Below are 26926 nucleotides of genomic sequence, written 5' to 3'. Positions count from 1 at the left end.
TCCTAACTTTTTCATGATAATTACAAGGTCAGTCAAATTGGAAGACACCACAGAGTTAGGGTAGAGAAAATAACATACCAAATATAAAGTCTTACAGCAAATAAATGTTTGAAATGTATTTAGGAGATTTTATAAATTACACAAATAATAGTTGAAATTTTTGGGAGGAAGTATAGTTTTTAATCATAACATGAAATCACTTTTCTTTCAGACTAGTAATGAAACTGTTTTCATAAACAAATTAAAAAATCTAATTTTTTGTGTGTGAAAAACTGGCAATCTACCAAATTTTGTGAAGATATACATACTGTATCAAAAATTATAGTATGAATGTTTAATGTGTGTAAATGTGTATATGAACTTGTATATATTATATTGAGTCACTGCTAAAAAGATTAATAAAATACTTATATCATATAGCTTTAAAACTTAACTCTTCTCAGCAACCACTGATCCAACAACATACTCGTTACCTCACGTGGTATTGTTATGCATCCTTTATTTACAACTTGTCATTTAACATTAAACTCATATCATGTATACATTTAATATATTCCTTGTTTACAACCCCTGATTCACTAGTATACTCATGATATCGCATTCTTGTAACGTATCCTTTGTTTACAATCCCTGATTCAATAACATACTCATTATATCAGTCATTTAGATGTGTTTTGACTACACTTTTCTGATTGTGTTACTGATTATTTATATATAGGTTTTAGCCATGCTCTGATAATGTTTCATTATCTAAATGAGTTTGACTACATTATATTACCACATTCAATGCTTTGTTTTAAAATAGCATGTCTTAATGTATGAATATTTTAGATTCTATATTCAGTATTAGACATGATTATTGTAAGTTTTCTACTGTTTTGGTGATGTTCCTAAAAATAGTTTAATCCTTGACATTTCAGCCAATTGAAGTAGCCTCTATTTCAAGCCTTGATAATGTTAGTCTTAGCTCTCTGGATGCAGAAGAAGATGGGTTGGAGCTATTAACCAGTGATGGACAGCCAACTTTTGAACTCCCTATCACAGCTGTTCACCCTTTGATAGAGAATGATGATGGCCAAGAACATTTAGAATCAATTTTTGCAGAGATTTATAATACAGGTTTGTTATCACAGCTACACTTTTATGTGGAAAATCTGTCAATGAATTTTAACCCTGTCACTACAGGTATCCTTTATTGCATGTGACACAAGGTTTTAGTGTTTTTCATTCAAAATTTTATTAAAGTACATGTTTGTTTGTTATATCAATTAGAATAGCATAAAATCTTAGCTAATAATCCATATTTTAATAGCATACAAGTTTTAAGTTCATAATTATACAAGGCAATATTTAAACAAATCTTGCATTTCTCCAAGTGTGATACACATGACCCATTTTCTCTTACCATGTCATGATCCCTATTCTATTCACCACCCCTTGAAAAAGTGCAAAATTAAACATATGTTATTGTCATTGCCCAGACAAACCATATTGTTTATAATCTTCAATTTTCTATGGTTACAGACAGAAAATCAAACGTCCTCCTGCCACACCTACCTGTCACATCTTTTCTTTCATATTTCTTTAGTTCTCTCTTGCATTTAATTATATATTACTTTAACCAGTAGAAAGTCAAGGTTTTCATCTATCAAATGATGTATGATGTTATATTCCAAATGGTTAAATGTCAGTTTCTCTCACAGTACAGACATCATTCCCATGAGAAAGTTAATGACTAGCTTGGATCAATTTGTAACGACTCTTGCTGCATTGTTAGAAAGTTAGAATTTGTCTAGTTTTTGCATATTAACTTATATGGAAAATTACTTAATTGAATAAAAATTAGGTGCAATGTTGTTATTAATAGAGAAACTTAGGATTAAACCTTTTGCAACAGGTCAGGGTTCAAAGGCCATGTCACCTTATTTGTTGACTTGCATTCAAAGATTTAATGAACTGTTATCTTATGAATTTATGTCAGTAAGTTTGGAATCAAACTGTAGATTGTAATTCAAACCTTTGTGTTATATATGAGTTAATTTCTTAATTTAAAAGTAAATATTAAAAGAACACACATTTTAGTGAGTCACATGATATATTAAATACAGCACTGTTTAAAATTAGATGTTTGTGATGTCAAAATACTAAGTCTATAGTTTTGTACAAATTAGGAACTCAAGATACTAATATTGACAAGTTGGAATGTAAAATTAGAACCTCATATCTTTTTATTTTGCTGAGATATGGTTTATGTACTGAATCAGACATGGTGGCCCCATTGAACTCTTTCCATTTTTTTGAAACATTCCTTTATGTACACTTACTTGAATATTTGACATGTGAATAACCAATCAACAGCTTATTATGTCCCTAGAGTAGTTTTTCCCACCATTTTAATCTTTGAAAACTCTACAACATTCTTTTGATCCGAGATTTTAATGAGGTAAGTGTTGTCTTTAGCCTGCTTGAAGTTTCATATTTTTTGAAATATAAATGAATCTTAGTTACTAAGCTTAATAAATTATAGTGGAATTTTATGGTATCAGTGTGTAGTTATTTACGTTTTTTTTGTCATTCAACCGTATGCATAAAAACCTAAAAAAAGTGTGTATCTTCCACGTGCAAAATTTTAAAAGGCTTAGCAACATATGACCAACATCAACTGAGTACAAAGGTCGTAGTGAGAAGAGGTAATTGATTGCTTTACTTCTTGATCTATTGTTCTGTATTTTATGAACACACACACACACACACACACACACACACACATTAGTTTGTCATAACAAAAAACAAGCTAAAACAAAACTAAACAATGCTGTACTAATTGAAAGGATCCCAGGTTACCAGCTATAATGTGGGATATAAAATGTACCCATTATGTTGTTCAGCCATCATGAAGTTAAGTGTAATAGCCTTAACTAATGACATATTTTGAAACTATAAATTTAGTCTAAATAGCTGATTATAGTAATTATCGGGTCTTAATAATCACCTCCAAAACCTAGGGTACATTTTATAAACCACATTGAAACAATCCCAGGGTATGAGCTATAATTAGTACAGCATTTATTTTTGTTTTGGTTTGTTTTTGGTTATAACAAGTTGATGCCATTAGTCAGAGGTTTGGATTTAACACAGCCCCTCCTTTTGATTTTGTTTACTTTATTTATATTAATTTTCTCTAAAAACATTTATATATAAGATAATTTGAATGTGATTGTACTACAAAATACTTGTCCACTAAATCACAGCCAAGACAGGGAAGACTAAAGGTCAGTTTAAAAATCACAGCCAAGACAGGGAAGACTAAAGGTCAGTTTAATATTACTGGATACTGTTCTGACTGCATGAGCAAACTATGTAATGTTAGGTAACCATGACTGGAAAGTCATTATAATAAAAAAAAAAAATATATATATATATATAAATGTTCATATACACTTAGTGGTCACTTTATTAGGCACACCTATCTTGAACTGGGGGGGCCACCTTTAGCTTCCAGAACAGCCTTAATTTTTTGTAGCATGGATTCAACAAGGTGCTAGAAAAATTCCTTATGGATTTTGGTCCATGCTGACTCCATAGCATCACGCCGTTCCTGCAAATTTGTCGGCCACATATTCATGCTGCAACCTTCCTGTTCCACCTCATCTCAAAGGTGCTCTGTTGGATTGAGATCTTGGGACTGTGCAGGGCATTGGAGTACACTGAAGTCACTGTCATGTTTGTGGAACCAGCTTGAGATGTGAGTTTTGTGACATGGTGCATTATCCTGTTGGAAGTAGCCATTGGAAAACAGGTAGACATGGTTAGCAATAATGCTTAGGTATGCTGTGGCAATCAAATGATGTTCAAGTGGTATTAAGGGGCCTAATGTGTGTCAAGAAAACATATCCCACACCATTACACCACCACCACCACTGGTCTGTACCATTGACACAAGACAGGATGGATTCATGCTGTTTATACTAGATTCTGATCCTATTATCTGCATGTCGCTGCAGAAATCGAGATTCGTTAGACTAGGTGATGTCTGTTTAAAATAAACATTTGAAATGTATTTAGGTGGTGTTGGAGTTCATGCAAAGAATATTTGAAGTTGTTGGGACGAAGAATAGTTCTTTTAACCATAACATGAAATCACTTTGCATTCAGACCAGTAACAAACAAATCTTCAATAAAAATATTGCATTGAAACATCTTATTTTTGTTATTTATACACAATGTAAATCAGATATAACACTGAAGAAATAATTTTATTTCACCAAATATTTTGGTGTTTTCCTTACATATTTTAAATAACTATGAATTAGTTTCTGCATTAGTAAAGATTTTATTCTGTTATAAAGAGCAGTGCACTAAACATTTGTCTGTCAAAATCATATCAACAATAAAAGCAAACAGGATTAAATTCAAGTAAACAGTTTCAGATGTTGTGTCATTTGATTTTTACATTTAGCAAAAGTTTTTAACTTATGAAATAATTTGTCTGTTTCATGTACTTTTTTATTATTTTCTCTTGCCTGTGTAGTAAATAGTGTACTTTAACAACAATAAAAAAAAAATACATTAAGAAAGCTTTTTATACTCTTAAGGTATAGTACAAGAGGGTGGAAGAAGCTATGCAGTTTATGCTATCTCTGTGATAAGACAATTATCAAACTGTGAAGAGGAAAAGTGGTGTGTTATGCGACGGTATAGTGATTTTCATAACTTCCATACCAGCCTCATAGAAAAGGTAACTTATTTCTGTAAAATTTGAGAGCTACTAGTGCAAGTAATTTTTAAAGTAATTTCAGTTACTGAAATTATTAGAAGCCTTGTTATTATCTGCTGGAGTTGTAAACATTTCCATCCACTGACATTTAATATATTTGTTTTAAGAAAATGCCAAATTCTTAGGGTGATGTATTATTTTAATTTGGTTGCATGTATCCATCACTTCCCCAGTTTTTTATCACTTCATGAACAAAAGTCTTTGGATGTGGTGGAAGTATTTCAAACTATAAATTATCTGAATAGTTTTTTTTTATCTCTAAATGAAGTTATAGAAATCCTACAATAGTATGAAACTGTTTACCATAGTGTTTGTTTTCATGTATGTTTTGAATTAAATGTAAGAAGATTAATAGATCTTTCAATGGTTTTACACAAGGAGATTTCTGCAACGTTAGTTCAATATATGTTGTTAAAGCTTACATAAAAGCAGAGAAACTAACATAAATGTGTGTATAAATATCCAAGCCCCACGGTGTGGATTTCTTTACGTGGTGAGGGGACCTCCCAGGGAAGGTTCTATTATTTCAATTTACCTCCTCTGGGATCTAAACATCCACCCACGTGTTTGCCGTGCATAGTGACTCATGAAGGGGAGGAGAGGATCCTGGTGGTTGTGGGGTCCAACCCTAACATACCACTTTGGCCTTGAATTCCCCGTAGATGGGTGGCCTTGGGGTGGTCCACTTGGGTCAATCAGCTGGTCCACTCGGGCTAGGGTCAACCAAGTACCAATGTTGGATGTTCTCAACAGGTGTTGTGGACATTGTATCTGATGCTGGTGTTTGTGTATAATGTTTACAAAACCCTGACATTGCTGCAGTGTCCTTGTTTAGCATTGTAGTGCATTCTCTCATAGGACTCCATGGTGGGTGGGGTCAGTAGGCACCAAAATTTCCCTCTCTTTATCATGGATACTCCAATTAAAAACTAAATAAAATAGTGAAAAAACAGCCACATCTTGAAAATTCTGAGCAGCAATCTTCAACATTTGTAACACCTGTACCTTGTTTTCTTACACTACATTCTCTTTCAGACAAACCTTTAGGGCAAATGTCTCCCTTTTTTCATTCAGAAGGGACTAGAGGGACTTGCTGGCTCTCTAAAGTCAGTAAAGAAGCTTTGATCTGGTGACAAATTGGTGGAAACATCCACATCTTAACACAATAAACTCCTCCTACATTAAAAGGTGATTGGGGATGTACCTATTGAGGTTACACCTCATGCTACATTGAATTCATCATGAGGAGTTATTTTTGTGAGGGGGGATTTTGAAGAACATCCCCAAGTTGGAGATTCTCACTGGTTTCTCTACCCAAGGAGTTTCTGCAGTGAGGCGTATCTCCACTTGCAAAGATGGAATTACAATGCTGACCAGTATCTTCATTCTGACATTTACATCACCATGTCTACCTGCCACCATTAAGGCAGGTTATCTTAATTGCAGGGTACGGTCATACATTACAAAACCTCTTGGATGTTTCCAGTGTCAGAGGTTTGGTCACTCAAAGATATCATGTCGTGGTTCCCTGACGTGTGCTCGTTGTGGTTGCAAGGACCATGATGCCTAAGAATGTGAAATGGACCCTCATTGCATCAATTGCAATGGCTTTCACCCATCCTACTTTCGTTATTACCCTATATGGTTGGATGAAAAAAAGTTGCAACATTTGAAAATAATTCACAACATTACTTGTCTTGAGGCTCAAAAGTTGCTGTCCACCACTTCATTTTGGACATATGCTGCTGCTTTTTGTTCCACAACTACAGTGAGAGTGCAGGCAGATCTCTCTGTGCCCCCAAAAGAATTGTTCTCCAAACAAATGAAAAGTCTTTTGACCTCCATGGTTAAAAAAGTTGATGAATCAATTTCAACACCCATCTATGTCCCTTTACGTACATTCCAACAAATCCCAAGATCCACTTCCTTTGGTTCCAGGAACAGACATTTCCTCAGATACATCATCATCTCCCATCCCAAGGTACAGAACGATCATTCTTTCAAGTCCTTAGTCACTGGAATCCCCTTCCAACAGCAAAGACTTGCCCAATCAACCCAGGGCAGGATTTGTGGAGGCCGATACACCTCCCTCGAATAAGGACATTAAGGAAAAAAGATGTGGTCGTAAACAGAAGGGTTCTCCACCCAATTTGCCTACACATAAATTAAAATGGCCTCCTTTATGCAATGGAACTGTTGAGGTTTACATTCTAATTTGGATGACATCAAAATGCTGATTGCTTCCTACCATCCTGTATGTCTTTCCTTACAGGAAACATTTCTGAAACCTGCTGATACAGTCACCTTTCAGTGGTTTTCCTTGTACAGAAAGGACAAGCTGTGTGATGGACAAGTACATGGAGGGGTGGCACTGTTGGTTGATCAGCATGTGCCCACCTTGTCTTTGCTACTTGACACACCCTTGGAGGCTGTAGCCATCGGTGTTTCCTTGGGTCATACCATCATTGTTTGTTCTCTCTACCTGTCACCTGGAGAGACATATGATCAATCAGGCGTTGATGCTCTCCCTTTTTAATCCTGGGGGACTTAAATAAACATCATCCCCCATGGGGAAATGCTGTTATTGATAGGAGAGATCACACTGTAGTGTGTGTGCTCTCTGATCACAACCTTTCTCTTTTCAATACTGGCTCTTCTACTTATTTTCATGCACCTAGAAGTCCTTTACTGCTCTTGATCTCTCACTTTGCTCCCCTTCACTATTCTCTCATTTTTCAATGAGGGTTGACAATAGTCCATAAGGGAGTGATCATTTTCCTATAATTTTTAAAGAGACTGGCCGTGATTGATGCCACTCAATCCATGTGCCCCATGGAAGCTGGATCAAGCAAACTGTCCCTTGTTCACTGCTCTCGCAGAACTTGATACTATCATTGTCTGTTAGCCATTAATAGACAACTGTGTGGCAGCAGTGACTGACTGTATTATACAAGTGGCTGCTCAATGTATTTCTGAAACTTCAACACATCTTCCACGATATCCTCATTCGTGGTGGAATTCTGCCTGCCATATGGCATTGAAGGCTCAAAAATGGGCCTGGGATACTTTTCATCGGTATCCCACATTCTTGAACTGCATCGCTTTCCAGCAGGCCCATGCACATACTTGGTGGGTAAGATGTCAAAGCCAGAAGGAATCTTGGATCAAGTTTACAACCAGCATATCTTCTACCACCTATTCCAAAGTCATATGGAACAAGATTTGAAAGGTCAGTGGGCAATGTAATTCTGTCCCCCTTTTGATCTTGTGCTTTGATGGCTAAGAAGTAGCTGATACCCAGAGCATTGCAGATACTCTATGGCTTTTGCCAGGTATCAAGCACTTCTACTTCTTCCTCAACTTTCTGAGCCATCAAGACTTGAGCAGAGCGATCACCTCCTTCCATTTGAGCTATTAAATGCTGCCCCATCTATCTCCTGCTCTCTTGCTATTTTTCTGACTGTTTTTAACCAGATCTGGCAGGAGAATGTTTTTCCTGATTCCTAGCACCAGGCTATTGTCTTACCTTTCTCTAAGCCTGGGAAGGATCCCAAATTTCCTTCAAACTACCATCAAACTGCTTTGATGAGCTGTTTCTGTAAGACCTTCGAAAGGATGGTTAACGTTTGTCTTGTTTGGATTCTCGAATCAAACATTTTCCTCTCGTCTATCCAGTGTGGGTTCCAACGCCAGCACTCCACAACAGACCACCTAATTCGACTTGAAACGTCAATCAGAGAAGCCTTTCTCAAATGACAACATCTTGTATAAATATTCTTTGACATTGAGAAGGCTTATGATACAACATGGAGGTATAGCATTTTGCGAGACCTCCATATATGTGGGTTACGTGGCCATTTGCCCATTTTTATTAAACAGTTTTTTAATGGACAGGCGTTTCCAAGTTCGTATGGGTTTAATACTTTCCCGTTCTTTTCTACAGGAACTTGGAATTCCTCAGGGCTGTGTTTTGAATGTCACACTTCTCAGTATAAAGATTAATGCCATCACTGAAAACTCCCTCTTACTGTTGCAAATGGGCCCTATGTAGACGATTTTCACATCTCGTGTCAGTTGTCAAACATGAGGTACATTGGCCAAAAGCTACAGACTGCCCTCAATCATTTATTGAAGTGGACCACAGCAAACAGCTGTAACTTCTCTTTCTCTAAAGCCATTTGCATGGATTGTTTCTGCCAATGGGGTATTCATCCTGATCCTGAACTCTGTATTGGTGAAGTTGTACAACCTGTGGTTTCTGAGACAAAGTTAGTTCTTGGGGCATATCTTTGACTGTAAGTCAAGCAGCTACAGGTCAAGTGTAAAAGAGCACTGAACATCCTCCACGTCCTCTCTTCCACAACTTGGGGAGCTGATTGATGTTCTGCATTGAAGATATATCATGCTCTTATTCGATCAAAACTTTACGATGGAGCACTAGTTTATGGCTCTGCCAGGGCCTTAACCTTAAAGATGCTGAACCCCATTCATCATCAAGGATTTCAGTTCTACACTGGGGCTTTCCACTCTTTCCTCATTCAGAGCTTATACATAGTCTCATGAACCTTCTTTGTACCTCTGCCATTTGCAACTGTCTTTACTATATGCTTCGAAACTTCGTTCCTCACCAGAGCATCTCACCTGGGGTTGTGTTTTTCTTCCTCAGTGGGTCATACTTTTTCAGAATGTACGACTTGTCATTGCTCCTTTTGGCCTTTGTATCCAGGTGCAGTTGGATGAATTGGGTCTGTCCTTGGATAACATTGTTGTATCCACTGGTCAGTTCATCCCACCAAGGCTTCTTTCCAGTCCCCAAATGTGACCTATCTTTGAGTCATTTAAGAAGAGCAGACACTGCTGATTGGAAATACTGTGTTATTTGCTGAACATCTTTCAAACCATTCTTCCATTGCTATTTATACAGATGGTTCAAAATCGGGTGACTGTGTGTGGGCTCTGCCATGGTTTGTTGAGGTTTGGTGGTTTCATGCAGAATTGCCCCTGTAGATTCTGTGTTCAGTGCTGAACTGTATGCCATTTCTCTTGCTCTGGATCACTTAGAAGCTAAGCATTACTCAAACTGCACCATTCATACTGACTCGCTTAGTTCTCTACTGGCTCTGGAATTGCTTCACGTTAGTTTACACCCTGTTCTCACTGGTATTCAAGACCAACTGGCCCATTTCTCTTTAACATCGACTTCTATCCAGTTTTTCTGGATATCTGGCCACGTTGGTATTCGTGGGAATGAGCTCACTGACATTGCAGATAAATCTGTCTGTTCTGGCACTATCACCGCTGTGCCTATTCCATACATGGACTATGGTTCTGTATTCAAGGCTTGGCTCGGTGCCAAGTGGCAGTTGACTTGGAGAGAGCAACGTGAAAATAAGCTTTCTCAAATAAAATCCTGTATTAGACTTTGGCCATCTTGCTTCCGTAAGGATCAGAAAGAGGAAGTTCTAACTAGATTACTCATTGGTCATAGTTTTTTAACTCATCATTTTCTTTTATCTGGAACTGATGCATCAGTGTGTAGTCTGTATGACACTCAGGACACAATAAGCCACATTCCACTTTCTTGCCGTCATTATTACTCTCAACGATGGTGCCATAATCACCATATGCTGTCCCAAGGTTTGTCCATAATGTAAGACAGTGTTATTGGTGATGGTGACACTGTCCACCTTGGAAATGTTTTTAGTTTTTTAAAGGTCATCAATTTTTTTAATGCCATTTAAGTTTTTTAATTTATACATTACACCTTTTTTGATGCAATTCCCTTTTTAGCATCACAAATCATCTAGTTCGATTTGAAATTAGAAAATGGCCATAACATCAAATAACTCAAAACCAGGACTGGAAAGGCTAACTTCAAGTGATTAATGCTGCTGTTTGAACTACCCTTTTGAACTACCAGCTGGTCATCTGGGCAAATTATTAAAATTTTGCTACAAGTCTTTTAAAACTTTTATTACTTTTCAAAAATGGCCATAACATCAAATAACTCAGAACCAGGACTGGAAAGGCCAGCTTCAGGTGACTGATGGTTTTTGTACTTACCTGTTAGTGTTCCTGGCACGTTATGATAATTACAGTTATGCTACAACTTGTATTACTGTAGTTTTTCTCTTAATGTTGTAGACTAGATGTAAACACTGGTTTTATGCTATTTATGTTTTAAACTTTTTGTTTTACCTTAATTTCTTTTATGAGTTTTACTAAATTTACTTTAATTTTAACTTACTGGATGTTTGGCAGAGATAGCCTTGTTGCTTTGTGCCATAAAACACCAAATCAACCAACCACAAATATCCAAGAAGTGACCCAAAATCTGGAAGAAGGGTATTTTTCATCAGAAAAACCATTTCTCCCCTTTATTTATGATGGAAAAGAAAGACCAGGTTTTGAAAGCACTCAAATTTTATATAGTTTTTAAATTGATATCCACAATGTGTATTACTTCAAAACGATTGCTGCATGTATTTATATACAAGCTTATATGTGACAATTATGTTAGTACAAAAATACATATTGTATGAAAACTTAAGTGTGCTTAGAAATTAATTACATACTCTGAGTGACTTGTATGTATTTTAAGATAAGTTTAACAATATATTAGGGTAATTGCTTTTAAATTGGCATCTTACTGAATACATACTTTTTTGCAGTATCCGAGTCTTTCCTATCTCCAACTTCCGGGAAAGAAAGCATTCAATAACATGAGTCACCAGTTTTTGGAAAAGCGTAAACTTCTTCTTAACCAGTATCTTCAGAGGCTGCTCAGACAGAACATTTTTTCAGAATATCCAAAACTGATAGATATGGTCTTGTGCTTCTTGGAGCCTGGTCTCTACGAGAAAGAAAAACGTCCACTTTCCAAAACAGTAAGTTTTATTATTGTTACTTAATAGGTGTGGAAAGCCTGAAAATGTTTACAACTCGAAGTTTGTACCTTTTTTACTTCTTTTGGACTTTTACATTTTGAAATTTATAAATGGGTTTTATGACCTTTGACTTGTAGAGATTCACGGTGTAGGAAATGGGAATATTGGAGTGACATAATTTGTTATTTACTTCATATAATGGAATGGTACTTGCAGTTTATTTGTGATTACAATTATTAATATGTAATTTTGAACTTAACACTATACATTTGGGTATTTTTTACTGGGCATAACCCAATGTGTCTTACATTCAAACTTTTATTAAATAACTGTTTGTTATACCAATTAGAATAGCATGTATATTATTAGGTACATGGATAATATAATTTGTTACTCTACTTGAAGGTTGGAACTTTAGTTAATTCTCTTTATGTTACTGGGTACATGGATACTATAATTTGTTACTTTACTTGAAGGTTTGAACTTTATTTAATCCTCTCTATGTTACTGGGTACGTGGATACTATAATTTGTTACTTTACTTGAAGGTTTGAACTTTAGTTAATCCTCTTTATGTTACTGGGTACGTGGATACTATAATTTGTTACTTTACTTGAAGGTTTGAACTTTAGTTAATCCTCTTTATGTTACTGGGTATGTGGATACTGTAATTTGTTACTCCACTTGAAGGTTTGAACTTTAGTTCCAATAATATACCTTTAATATACCCAACTCTGTATATTATTGGGTATGTTGATATAATTTGTTACTCTACTTGAAAGTTGGAACATTAGTTAATCCTCTGTATATTGTTGGGTATCTTGATATAATTTGTTACTCTACTTGAAGGTTGGAACATTAGTTAATCCTCTCAGATCATCAGTTAAGACGATGGGTAATATTGTCAAGACAATGCCTGATAACCTCATTGATGGATTGAAGGATGGACTCGTTAAAGTGCTTGGAGGCCGCTTCTCTCCATCTCTCAACCCTGTGCTTCCTGACAGTGGAAAAGTGGCTGCTGGAATTGATATAGAGGTAAGGTCAGATCATATGGAGATGTATATATGTGTTAAAAACTTATCATAGTTTTAATAAAATAAGGTCAGATTGTATGGAGATGTATATATGTGTTAAAAACTTATCATAGTTTTAATAAGGTAAGGTCAGATCGCATAGAGATGTATATGTTAAAACTTAGTTTTAATAAGGTAAGGTCAGATCGCATGGAGATGTATGTGTGTGTTAAAAACTTATTACAGTTCCAATAAGGTAAGGTCAGATCATACAGAGATTTGAATATGTGATAAAATTAACCAGAGTTTTAACAAGGTAAGGTCAGAACATATGGAAATCTATGTGTGTTAAAAACTTATCAAAGCTGTAATAAATTATGTAGTTAGATTACTTATTTTTTGGTTAAACTAACTTTAATAGATTAACTCTTATTACAGGCTGGGTGGAATCCAACCAGCCCATTACTGTGAAAGTATCTATGAGAATTAATTATACTATATTTGATAATGTATGCACATGTTTATGTTTTGCAAGTTGTTAAAATCCATTATTAGGATTTTATACACAAAGTATCAGGTTTCTGAATTAAGTTTTAAGATTTTCTAATTAAAGATTTTCTCAAATTTTTTTTCTTTCAGAATGTTGACTATCCAATGTCCTGAATAATTATCATTTAAAAAAAATAATTTTATGCTTGAGAAAATGTTCAAATTTCTCGTGTTTTTAAAAAGAAAAGCTTTACATTTTGTTATTTACACTTGAATCAGAATCACTATAAATGTTTGGTAGATTTAACTGATCTCATAACCAACGTAAGTTAGGAAATGTATATGAATTGCACTTTTTTCTTTGTAGAATGGCTCTACTTGTTTCTCAAAAACAGGTTTTGCTTAACTTGCTTATGTCATAAGATTTAGTTATTTATTATTTTTATTTTATTTACCTTTTAGTTGTTGCTGGCTAACATCACAGAAGTTACGATGATGAGGCATTTATACCCTTGTTACTAAATCCAAGAATATAAAACTGACCTGTAGAAAGTTAACTGTCTTGGCTGTGCTTTATTGGCTAGTTTTTGTAAAATGTAATCAATTTTCAGTTACACTAAATATGTATATACATTATTACTATTTAGAAATAAGTTTTTCAACTTATTTTTCTTTAAATGATGAACAGTAAGTAAAGAAGTAAAGCAAACAATTATCTCTCTGAGTTACAATTGTTGTACTCCTTTGCTAAGCTGTAAGAAATTTTTTGTGGAGGATGTGAAATGAAATGAGTTTTTCGAGGTTTTATGTACATATTTGAATAACCAAAAAATTGTAAATTACTTGATTTACACCATAGAATTCTAGTATAATTTACAAAGTTTATTAACTAAGTTGTATTTGGATCTCAAAAATATGATATCTTAATTAGGCTAAAAACTCAACTTACCACCACAGATTTTTGTCTCAAAACAGAATCAACACTTACATTTGAAAATTAGTGAGAAAATTGCTTAGGGGATATTCTTAGCTTTTGATTAGTTATTCACATACATAGAAGTAGACATAATCAAGGGACCATTTGCAAAAAAAGTTCAGCAGGGCCACTGTTTGATTCAGTATGTGAGAAATATATCAACAAATATTTGAGATTCTAATTCATACAAAACTACATACTTTGTATTTTAACATCACAAAGATCTAATTTGAATCAGTGCTTCATTCAACATACCACATGACACAGAAGAAAAATCAACATTCATGTGTTTTTTTAATATTTACTTTTAAATTAAGAAATTAAATATGCAAATTTAAATTATCTATAGTTTGATACCAAACTTAAGGAGAAATTCATAAAGTAGTCATTCATTCAAAATTTGACCTCTGACCCATAGTGATAAGTTTAATCCCTAATCCGATATTTGAGAAATAGTTGTATTGTCCTTTTATTCTTTGTAACTCAATGACCTTTCTGAAGTGATGTATCAGCTCATTCCCACAGGAATACTGGTTCTGCCTTTCTTGTAAATGCAATAGTCAGTGTAATTGGTTTGCCATTTAAACTGTCAGATGTAGACTAAACTTGATGGCAGTTTTGGGTACATTTTCTTTTGAAGGTTTCCAAATGTTTGTAATCTAAATTAAGCTTCTATTGCTATTTACGTATAACAGATATTTGTATTGTTTCCTATACCGAACAGGTTTATGACAGCCATTAAACCTCTCTGCTGGTCACAGGTCAGAGGCCATGTCATCATGTTTGTCAACTTAAATATAAAGTTTTATTGAACTGTTTTATAAACTTATCTCCTTAGATGTAGTATCATATTGTAGATTATAATTCAAATTTAATATTATATATTAGTTAATTTTTTAACTTGAAAGAAAATATTAAAATAACCTGCCTTAAATATAGGTATTAGTGGGTCACATGATACGTTGAATGCAGCACTGGTTACAGTTATATGTTTATAATGTCAAAATATAAAGTCTAGTTTTGCATGAATTTGGAGCTCAAAATTACCAATATTCATGAGTTAGAATATAAAGTAACCTTTTCTATTTACTGAGCTATCACTATATTTAGTGGATCAAACACAGTGGCACCCACTATTCTCTTTCCATTTGTGGAAATAGTCTCTTACATATGCTTATTTCTCTATATGACATACGAATAACCTATTGGAAGCTCAGAATGTCTCCTTAGTGGTTTTCTCAACCGTTTTCAAATATAAAGGTGTCTTTTTCTTTTTCTTTCCAGACAGATCTATAAGCTAGTAAGTTGAGTCTTTAGTCTGTTTGTGATTTCTTATTTTCTTAAAATTCAAATACAGATCACTTAATAAACTAGGTAAATTGTAATAGAATTCTATAGTATCAATGAAGTAATTTAGTATTTATTTGATTATTCAGATGTTTATATAAAACAAAATATTTTGTTTCTCATTCTACGTGTGCAATAAGTACAAAGGTCATAAGTGGAAGAGAATTCTTTATTTTATTTCTTTATTTACTATTCTGTATTTTGAGAAAAATAAGCTTGATAATCTGTTTCTAAATAATAATAATCTATATACATATATAATATAGAATAATTTAAACATCACTATAGCTTACTAAATACTAGTCCACTAAAATGCAGTCAAGACTAAAGGTAAATTTTATACTTTTAGATATGGTAACATAGACACATGCACCACATGATTGTAACTTATGTATTGATAGCCAGACACAGATGAAAGGTTAATACAATAACAATTATAAGTGTACAATGTTATGAGATTTAAGCTGTTTAGTCTAAATGTGTGTTTTCATTTTATAATCTGTAGTCATTCCTGAACAAAAAAAGGCACAATTTATGTTACTTTTATAGATTTATATGGTGGTTACTGGATCTGTCAAATCCACTGAACCCATTAAAAGATTTGTTAGTGAAATGAAAAGTTATTCTTAAATGGTTAATAGAACTGTCTGGATTTTATATGTGAAATTTGAAAGGTTTTCTGATGCATAAAAGTATTTTAATCTTAAAAGAATAATTACTTTGCATGTTGGATTGGCAACAAGGCTGGTCCCACAGATTAAGCTTATGGTGAAAGAGTTAATTACTATTTACATTCAAGTTTCTCGATCTTTTTCTACATTCACTTTTCATTTGTATAAACTTCTTGCTTATCCAGAAGGTTCGATGCAACACTCACCTAACTTTGTTTTGATTTCAGTTATTCTATTCTAAAATTATATATTTTTGTAATTAGATGGATCTATTTCTTCACATACTGGTGTTTCTATTAAGTTATCGTGTGTCTTCTCCATATATTGGTAGTTCTGTATCTTAGTGAATCAACAGAACTTTTTTTTTTTTACATTCTTATTTTCTCTCTTTAATTTTCATTAATTCTGTTTTCTCTTAAATATTTTCAGACTCAAGACAACATTCCATTACGAATTCTTGTTTTGCTGATGGACGAAGTATTTGATCTCAAAAGCAAGAATCAGTGGTTGAGACGGAGGATTGTTGTATTACTACGACAGATCATCAAAGCAACATTTGGAGATACAATTAATAGGTGCTTTTTCTATTAATGAGTCTTATTGTCATGATTGATAACTGATTGTTTATAACAGGTACAGCTTCTATTAATGAAACTTATCTATAAACAGTCACATTTATGTCCAAATTAAATATTTTTGTTAAACTGTTTCACAAGAAAGAAATTAATTACAAAATGCCTAAAATTTATAGATGAGCTATAAATTTTACTAAGAAGTAAAACCTACAACAGGTTCAGTAATACAGACTTGCAAGTGTTTTATCAGTAAACATCTGTGAGAAAGTATTTCTCTTACTATGAAAACAGGAAAATTCTTGACTACGTGGAGTGGATTACATCTTCTGAACAAGTTGCCCACTACGTTAAAACATTCAAGTAAGTGTTAACACCATAAGTACTGTTAGTGTTAACTCTTTCAGTTCAAGGACCAAACTTGTAAACATTTTGTCCTTGTTATAATTTTCATTCCATTACTGCTACATTAGTTAATGTATGTTCATGAAATTTGGCATATTATCAGTAAACAATGCAAGATTTTCATATGCAAAATATATTTTTTCTATTTAGTCTTCAAGTTTGTTAAACATTGTTTTTGCATGTTGCCTGTCTAACATGAAAAGTAAGTTTAATTTTAAGATTAAACATACTATTGTGAATTAGAAAATTTTCAACGTGTGAAATCCTTACAATGTTCAGATCATTTTATCAAATGTTTCTTAAGAAAATAACTTTATTTTCACTAATGAATGTTTTTATGTTCAGTCAATTTGACCAATTTTTGTAACCAGCAAACAAAATTAGTCAACATAAATATGCCTTTTGCATTTTAGTATGACTCCAGATTAAGAAATGAAAACATATGTTTAGACTAAATGGTTTAAATCTCATAACACTATACATTTATATATATTTTTCAATTTTATTATACCGACCTTTCCACCATGCCTAGCTAACAATACACTAGTTACAATGATGCAGTGCATGTGCACTCATAACAGTATTCAATAATATAAAACTAATCTTTAGTTTTTAGAAAGTGAACTTGTCTCTGTTTTAATGAACTAGTATTTGGTAAACTAGTCACATTTCAATTACTATTAATTGTATATGTATATAGATTATTACTGTTCACAAACACATTCTTAAATTTATTTTTCTTAAGATAGAACCATAAATAAAGAAATAATGCAAAGAATTCTCTTCTAACTATAACCCTTGTACTTGCTGCTTGTCTTACCATGCTAAGCCTCAAGAACTTTGCACATGAAGGATGTGAAACAAAATAATTTCTTAGGCTTTATATAAACATTTGAATAATAATCACTTCATTAGTACCATAGAATTCTATTATAATTTATCTGGTCTAATAACTAATCTGTATTTGAATTTTAAACAATTAAGAAAATAGACTGAAGACTCAACCTACTAGCTCGAGGGTTTGTCTTGAAAGAAAGAGACAATGCCTTTATATTTGGTAATTGGTAATTTGAACTCCTAATTCATGAAAACTTATAGACTTTGTAAATTTGACGTCACAAGCATTTAATTTGAACCTGTGCTGCATTTATCGTACCAAGTGACACACAAAAATTGATGTTTAGATGTGATTGTTTAACATTTACTTTTAAATTAAGAAATTAAATAATCTATAATATGAAAATTGGGATTATAATCTACAGTTTGATATTAAATTTAGGAGATAAATTCATAAAATAGTAGTTCAATACAATTTTGAATACAAATCAAGAAACCAGTGGCATGGCTTTTGACCCATGACCCATCTGGAAAGGATCCCATAAGTACTGTTACGAAGTATTAAAACTTCAATTCTGTTAGTAAGACTAGCACCACAACCACAGTTTGCTAGGAAGCATTAGCACCAGAAGTACTGTTAGTTAGTTTTGGATATCTGAATGTTTCATCTGAATAAGTTTCATACTATGTTTAACATAGTAAGTATAACCTGAACAACTGTTGTTGCATGTTCCAGTACTTGTCATCATAACCTTATGACACACTAACAATTTTTATACATTAAATTTTCTGTATTTAATCATGAACAGTGTAGATAATATAAACAAACACCCAATTATAATCATATGAATGTACTAATATTGCAACATTTTACTTTTTGTATAAATTGCAAAGGTATAGAATTAAACTGCATTTACAACGGTAATCTATTGATAAAAATTGCTCCTGAGAGTCCTTCATGCTTGTTATTGGAGTAACCTTCATTTAAAAAAAAAAGAAAAAAAATCAAAGTTGTTTTTTGCAAGTTTGAAGAAAAAATGGACTGTATATTGTAAGGTATAAAATACGTATAACAGAGTTACTAGTATCACTATTCATGACAAACTATGTAGTTTGTTTTTAACTTAAAGCAAAGTTTTGTATTAAATAAATTGTTTTCTAAATCAACTTCATTCATCTCTCACAAGATCATTCCATTAAGTGATTTCCAGGTTTAGTCTGATTAGTTTGATATCTGAAGGCATCTATAAATATTTGTGTTTATTGTCTGTTCTTTTCAGTGACAATGTGGAATTTTCTTAAACTATGTTAAGAATTGATTTTTTAAACTTGTTTTTTTTTCTATCGTAGACAGAACTTCTGGCCAAATGGTTCCCTGGCTCTTCCTTCACCAGAACGAGATGCCAATACAAAATTAAGAACTCGAATTGCTACTAAGATGGTAATGCTATGTAGTATCTCAGGTGGGGTCTTTGTTAAAATTTCTATTTTTAAAGCATTATTTGGAAAAATATGCAATTATAATGGTATTCAAAGTGAGGACTAAATATTATGCTCAAAAACCACAATTTAAACAAAGTGATGTTGATAAAAGAATAAAAACTTGGGCTTTCAGGTTGATGATAGATCATCATTTGGAGACATAATTAACTTAGGCTCATTGAAGTGGCATCTGTTCATTAATGAACTTTCAGCATGGCTTGGTCTCTGGGACCGACCATGTAACCGTTTTGCTCTTATTATTTTCATTCTATTACTGTTACATTAGTAAACATATGTTCACAAAATCTGGCATATTATCAGTGAGCATTAGAATGCTTTAATATGCAAAATAGCACTTGTTCTATTTATTAAGTTTTAAGGTTTGTTAAACAGTGTCTTTCTTGGACCTTTTTCATTTTTGCATGCTGCTCATCCAACTTGCAATCATTTCATGCATCATAATAACTTCCAAATTTCACATGCATAATCCTTATGTTGAGATATTTTTATCAAACTTTTCATAAGAAACTTTCCATATTTTGTGATGACAAGAAACCCACTTAAAGTAAAAATGTATTCTTAAGACAGCTGGTATGGGTATTAAAACTGTAATTAAAGTACAGAATAATGTTTTGACCCTTCTTAACAAAGATGTTAACCTGAAGATGACCTAAGAAGGTTGAAACATTGTTCTGTACTTTATTTTAATTAGTTTTAATGCCCATACCAGCCATCTTGAGAATACATTTTCACTTTATATTTTATATTTATTTCACTATTGAATCTTTGTTTGGGTTCAGTCAATTTGACCAATCATGAGGCCACCATGTAAAATTAAGATATGATTGTAAATTACTTTTTTGTTCTGGAATGACTACAGATTATGAAATGAGAAAATGTATGTTCAGACTAAACAGCTTAAATCTCATAACATTATATATTTATATACTTTTATTATTTTTATTACATGACCTTTTAGCCAGGCACGTGCAATTATATTACCATATTCAATAATATAAAGCTGACCTTTAGTGTTTAGAAAGTGACCTATCTTTTCTGTATGTTAGTCACATTTCAATAATTATAAGTTGTATATGTGTATGTGTATAGATTCACTATTTACAAACAACTTAAATTTATTTTTCTTAAGAGAAAAGAGTTAAAGAAATAAAGCAAGGAATTATCTTAGTCTCTTTTGTACTTGTTACTGCTTGTCTTAGCATGCTAAGCCTCAAGAACTTTTGCACATGAAGGATGTGAAATAATTTGTTAGGCTTTATATAAACATTTGAATGATAATATCACTTCATCAGTACCATAGGATTCTATTATAATTTATCTGGTCTAATAACTAATCTGTATTTGAATTTTAAACAATTAAGAAAATAGACTAAAGACTGAACCTACTAGCTTGAGGGTTTGTCTTGAATGAAAGAGAGAACGCCTTTATATTTAAAAATAGCTTAGAAAATCACTAAGGGTACATTCTGAGCTTCCAATTAGTTTTTCACATGTCATATATAAAAGTAAGTGAATATAAGGGACCATTTCCAAAAATGGAAAGAGGTGTGTGATTTACTAAATGTAGTTGTAGCTCAGCAAACAGAAAAGATGAAAGGTTTTAACTGTATATTCTAGTTTATCAATATTGGTAATTTGAACTCCTAATTCATGAAAACTTGTAGACTTTGTAAATTTGACATCACAAGCATCTAATTTGAACCTGTGCTGCATTCATCATACCAAGTGACACACAAAAATTGATGTTTAGATGTGATTGTTTAACATTTACTTTTAAATTAAGAAATTAAATAACCTATAATATGAAAATTGGGATTATAATCTACAGTTAATTTAAATTGAATAGATAAATTCATAAAATAGTAGTTCAATAAAATTTTGAATAGAAGTAAACAATGTGGTGACATAGTCTTTGACCTGTGACCCCTCTGAAAAGGATAAAATTTAATTTTTTTTAGACAATGTTAAAAGGAAAATGTAAAATCGTGTCGTATCTGCTACATTCAACGAACCTAATCATTTTCTAACATTTTATTTTAAAGCATAATTGTTACACATCTCCCAAAGCTTTTTTTAATATTTGAAATATTATAGCATCAAGATAACCAAGTATGTTTTGTATGTATTTATGTATACAATAATTCTACTGGGCCTCATTTAATTAGAATGTTACAACTTTTTAATGAAAATTGTTGGTTTTTCAAAGCAGTATTGAGACTTGGTCATATATTTCCTTCTCATTATTAATTAATCTTTCAGAAATTTGTCAAATGGTTGTTATAAGAACCAATCTATAGTTCAAAGAAATTTTTCTGATACCTCTTACAGACTGAAAGACCAACCTAACACTTGTGATGCATCTTACTGATTGAAACTTGTACATGTCTAGAATGGCTGGTCCATTGAAATTTGTTGTATGTGTCTAGAATGGCTAGTCCACTGAAACTTGTTGTACGTGTCTAGAATGGCTGGTCCACTGAAACTTGTTGTACATGTCTAGAATGGCTGGTCCACTGAAACTTGTTGTACGTGTCTAGAATGGCTGGTCCACTGAAACTTGTTGTACATGTGTGGAGTGGTTCTGTTCAAGACACAGTGTTAATATGTCGAAACTTTTATTGCTTGTTTAACAGATGAGCTGAAACACATTATTGGAAGTGAAACAACTCGCAAAGGCCTTTTGTGTGTATTTGAGATGTTCCAGCACCCTGAGTTGAATCGTCGCCTCATTTATGTCCTTCTGGAAGGAATATTGGAACTCCTCTTTCCAGACAACCAGCTCTCCTCTGTTTTTAAGAAACTTCATTCACGTTCACCCCGCTTTGCTTCCAAAGACTCCAGCATCAGTGATTCTAAAGGGAAAAGTAAGATAACTCCAGTGAAAAGGTGACAATGAAGATGACAGAATGTAAATAAACTCGTGAATATATAGTGTAATCAACAGCATGTGTCTTGTGTATACAATAGCATGTGTACATGTGTTTTGTATATATAAGAGGTGAGAGTGTAAGTTGTTTTCCATGAGTGTAAATAATATTTAGTTACACAAGGTGAGGTGATTTCAGTTGATCTGTATCAATTACTTCTGAAAACTGCTTGAATTCTGAATATATGTGTATTAGTTTACACTATAAATTATAAGTAGTGTAAGTAAATTTAGGGGAGGGTTTTTTCCCTTGATCTGTTATGTATTTATATTTTCAAAGAACAGTTTTTATGGTACATATTTGTTAGATTAAAATGACATGCAGTAAATATATATAAAAGGAGAAGCTGAGAGGTGGAAGAAAAATGTGGACTGAATATAACAATACTGGTTAATAGTTTGAGAGAAATTAATAACATGTTAAACTGAATTTGGACATGGTGTTTGAAAAATGAGTAGGCAATGGTGGAATGTTTCTACTGAAATAAAATTATTCAATGTGAATATCATGCATCCTGATATTTTAATACATTAAGTATTTTGAATGTGACAAAGGTAATTGTTAGATTGCAGTGTAGACGTACTTCCTACAAGATCTGTTGCTGAAATATCTAGTTATTGTAGGATAATTTTATATCCTATAGTTATAAAGTGGATACAGATAGTTTAACTCTCTATCTAGTTCACTGGAATGAAATTTGTAGCTTTGAGCTGTTCTTCTTACAAGCAACAGTTCTAGTGATGTGAAATAATTTTCATACTCAAATTTTGTAGTAACACATTAGCAGTTAAGCCTACCCTTTGTATGTCAGGTCTATTGGTAGTAACACATCAGCAGTTAAGACTACCTTTGTGTATTAGGTATATTTAATGGTAGTGACACATCAGCAGTTAAGTCTACCTTTGTATATCAGGTATATTTATTGGTAGTAACACATCAGCAGTTAAACCTATCTTTATATATCAGGTCTATGTTTTAAGACTCTTGTTGAAACAATTGGTGGAAACTTTCATGAAAAATTCTTGTACTTTAACTAGTGTTTTTGTGTGTGTTTTCAAAATATGTAGCACAAACTTTCAAGCATTGTAAAAACTTGTAAATGAGTGAGATTAGCTGTATTGTCATCAATCACATATTTCAAGTTATTTCAGCCCTTGTTTTCTGGAGTTTTAAGTTTTAGTGTAGTATTTATTTGTATACACGTCAGAAACAGTTTTGAAGGGACTGTTGATTAGGTGCTGTAATCCTGTATATTGTGGTACAAAATCTCATTATTGATACATTCCTATGTTATGTTTCTCATCATGACTTTATTGAATTACATTTTATTTTTTTCTCATTATAGCACAGTTCTTTAATATAGAAAAAAGCTACATTTGAGCAAATAGAAAAAATATTTGAACTAGGACCAAATATTGGGGTCTACAGATTTCCAAAACAATGATCGTAAAGTGTTTGTTGTCAGTGAGGGACAAAAGTTTTAAAAGGGTACCATAATGAGGTAGGAATGTTGTAGCATTCCACTAATAAACTTAGGTCCAACCATAAATACAATTATATTCTTTATTGTTTTTCTTATTTTTTTAGACAAGGAAATCTCTTATCATTGTCAGGATATTCAAACATTCTTAGTAATTCTTGCCTAAATGCGAGTTGTAGTATGTTTTCACATATTAAAAGTGGTCCACAGCCACTGTTTGATGATAAATTATTTGAGTTGCTCAAAAATATATAATGAAATGTTTTTCTCATCATAAGAAGATAGTTTTAAATTACATGAACTGCCAGAAACAAACATATAATACATCCCCCCTCGCACTGTTGTACCTGTTGTAGGACAATAGTATACTTTTGTGAGCATCCACAAATGGGAATAAACCCAGCTCCACACCATCTTGCAGTGCAGTGAGATAATATTGTGAATATGAACTTATAAAACCAATGTACACAAAAAACAAGGTCAAAGATATTCATGTTTTAAAAACATATTTTGAGATAGACATTTCATTGTAGAAAATAGTTTCATAAAAATACATAAAGGACTATTATATACACACACATAAATGAAACTAAACAAAAGACTTATGAAATTAGCTTTATAATCATCAGAATACCAAAAAAGTTTCAAAACGTGATCTTTCATTAAGAGGATAAAAGATGTGTAACAGTAGCTAGCGTTTATCGTAGCGAAATTAGCATGTAATAATTTTAATGTGAAGTAAGTAAAAAAGCCATTGGCAATGTTACTGAGTTTAATATATATCCTACATGAATTTAAACTGTTGGTGGTGTTTTGTATTTGTTTGTTATTACCTCAGACAGGTGGTGCTAGGGTTAACAAGTGTGCTGTTTACCCAAAGTGGTGAGAATGTTCTCAGAAAATTACTCGGATAGTAGATATTCCGTTTCCTTCAACCAGAATCTGAAATCAGGTTTTGTGTTGCTTGGATACCTTGTTTGAAACTGTGTTCATACAAGCAGTATCGGACTTGGGCCACATAAAAGAAACTAAGATAATGCAGGAGCTTTATCAGAATGCTAGGGACTCTGAACTACACAAAGTGTGTGATTTGTTCTAGTATGTGTAACATAATTGTTACCACAAATTGTTGCTATATTTCTATATAGTGGTGACTCAATCCTTGTATAGAAAATATTGGGAAATGTGTTTTCATGAAAAACTGTAAATATCTTACTTTCAACTTATTTATTGTGTAAACAATATCAAAATGTGATATCATGCTTTAAGGGAAGAACAAAAACTAAGTATACTATGTGGAGATTTTCACAAGAGTTTGTGAGAAATTACTGTGTATTTAAAACTGGATCCAGGACTGTGAAAATCTGTTCCTGTTAAACTACTGCTATTGCATTGGGTCATAGGTCAGGATTTTGAAATTTAACTAAAATTATAATGTGATATTTTCATAACCTACTTCAACTATTTTCTCTTTAAAAATGAATTCGTTTGTGTAAAAAGAACAAAATAATTGAGAAATTTTCTTTCTTCTGTCTGTTAGACTACATAATAAAGTATAACATGATTAAATTGTGCCATAAATTAGTTTTACTTATTTATAAAATTAAACCGTCTTGTTAACCATATGAAAAACAAAACTATTCATAGTTGCTGGATATAGCCATTGAAATAATGCCATACATGTCAGGACTAGTTATTGGTAGAAAACATTAATAATCATAATAAGGAGGCTTATATTAGTTACTAAAATTAACTTTGAAAAACTAGTCAATGAAATTGAAGATAAGAAAACCAAAAGGAATTTTTTTGAACTGTTTTAAGTCACAAAAACTAGTGTTAGGGAGCATATTGAAGTAACGTATTTCTCTGAGGAAAATGTTACATGCTAGGTTCTAAGAAAATGGTTGTGTATTATTTATGACTAGAACCTATTAAATACAGTCAATATTAACTGCTTACATATTTGTATCTCAGTTCTAGGAACAAATAAAGTAAGGAACTTGTGTAGAGTTAATTTTTATACAAACATTACTGTTAATATTAATTTGTGGATAATTATTGTTTCCACTATATTACCCTATGCTATCTTCACTGTTACCATGTTCAAATATTTGTTAAAATGAACCCTGTACCCTTACTTTAACTTGGACACTTTGTTATGCAAAAATATTTCTCAGGTAAATACTAGAAAGCACTTTGTTCTTTTTAACAATAGCTGTTGTCAGCACTATGCCTATTTTAGGTACGAGAGGCCGTGATTTTTAAAAAAGTTTTAAGTGCCATTTCAGTAAATGTAATAGAAGTCACGATTGTACTTGGTGTAAATAAATTATATCAAATATTATTTTCTGTCTGAGAGTTACTTAAGACCAGGTTTTGTGTATTCCAAACAAGGGAATGCAGTCTGCAAGTGTAATATTTCTTGACAAAATTTGAAGTGAGAATTAAATAGAGCTACACTTTTCTTATAACTTGTTTTATGATAGTATGTCTGTTCAAAAATTAAATGTTGAACTCTATCATAACTGACATGCACAGTTTTAGTTGACAGTACAGAAAAAGCAGCTCTCACTGCTTCTTTAAAACTCTAGTTGAAGACAAAACTTATTTGCACCCAAGCTGAGATATAATAAGGTAGCACCAAAATAAATGATTTACTCTTGTTTTTTGTGGCCTGTAGAGAAAAAGTGTACATCCCCATTTGTACCTTAGGATGGCTGGTATGGGTATTAAGAGTTACTAATAAAGCAGAGAACATTTTGATCTTCTTAAGTAATTACATTATTAGTAAGTGTTAATACCTATAGCAGCCATCCTGAGATAGTTTTACTTCTAGTGGGTTTCTTATCATCATGGACATCTCCATTTGTTCTTGATGTTCGTGTAGGTTAGCCTTCTTATATAACAAAGCTCTGCAGAGAATCCAGTATTATCACAATACTATGAAGATAACATACAAAGCCAGGACTCCACAATTGAAGGAAAGTGTGTGCTTTGGCAGGACTGAACACCTCTTACAAGTAAATACACAAACATATAA

The 26926-nt window shown here is 32.6% G+C and overlaps 1 protein-coding gene across 6 annotated transcripts in view; it reads left to right on the top strand.

Moving 5' to 3' along the window:
* LOC143252433 (sorting nexin-13-like) overlaps positions 1-26230 on the top strand; it is a 70720-nt gene extending 44490 nt beyond the window's left edge. For 5 of the 6 annotated variants that reach the window (XM_076504525.1, XM_076504526.1, XM_076504522.1 and 2 more), the window contains 8 exons: positions 921-1119; positions 4596-4738; positions 11449-11664; positions 12513-12701; positions 16592-16737; positions 17029-17097; positions 19327-19439; positions 22113-26230. In XM_076504525.1, the coding sequence (XP_076360640.1) occupies positions 921-1119; positions 4596-4738; positions 11449-11664; positions 12513-12701; positions 16592-16737; positions 17029-17097; positions 19327-19439; positions 22113-22369 (1332 nt within the window). In that variant the 3' untranslated portion in view covers positions 22370-26230. The remainder of the gene's footprint in view (positions 1-920; positions 1120-4595; positions 4739-11448; positions 11665-12512; positions 12702-16591; positions 16738-17028; positions 17098-19326; positions 19440-22112) is intronic. The other variant, XM_076504527.1, reaches the window with a different exon arrangement.
* Positions 26231-26926: the final 696 nt, after the last annotated feature.

This window comes from Tachypleus tridentatus, chromosome 6, assembly GCF_004210375.1.
Source record: "Tachypleus tridentatus isolate NWPU-2018 chromosome 6, ASM421037v1, whole genome shotgun sequence".
In the NCBI taxonomy this organism is placed as follows: Eukaryota; Metazoa; Arthropoda; class Merostomata; order Xiphosura; family Limulidae; genus Tachypleus; species Tachypleus tridentatus.
Note: the sequence above shows the minus strand (reverse complement) of the source record. Positions and strands in the feature narration are given on the sequence as shown.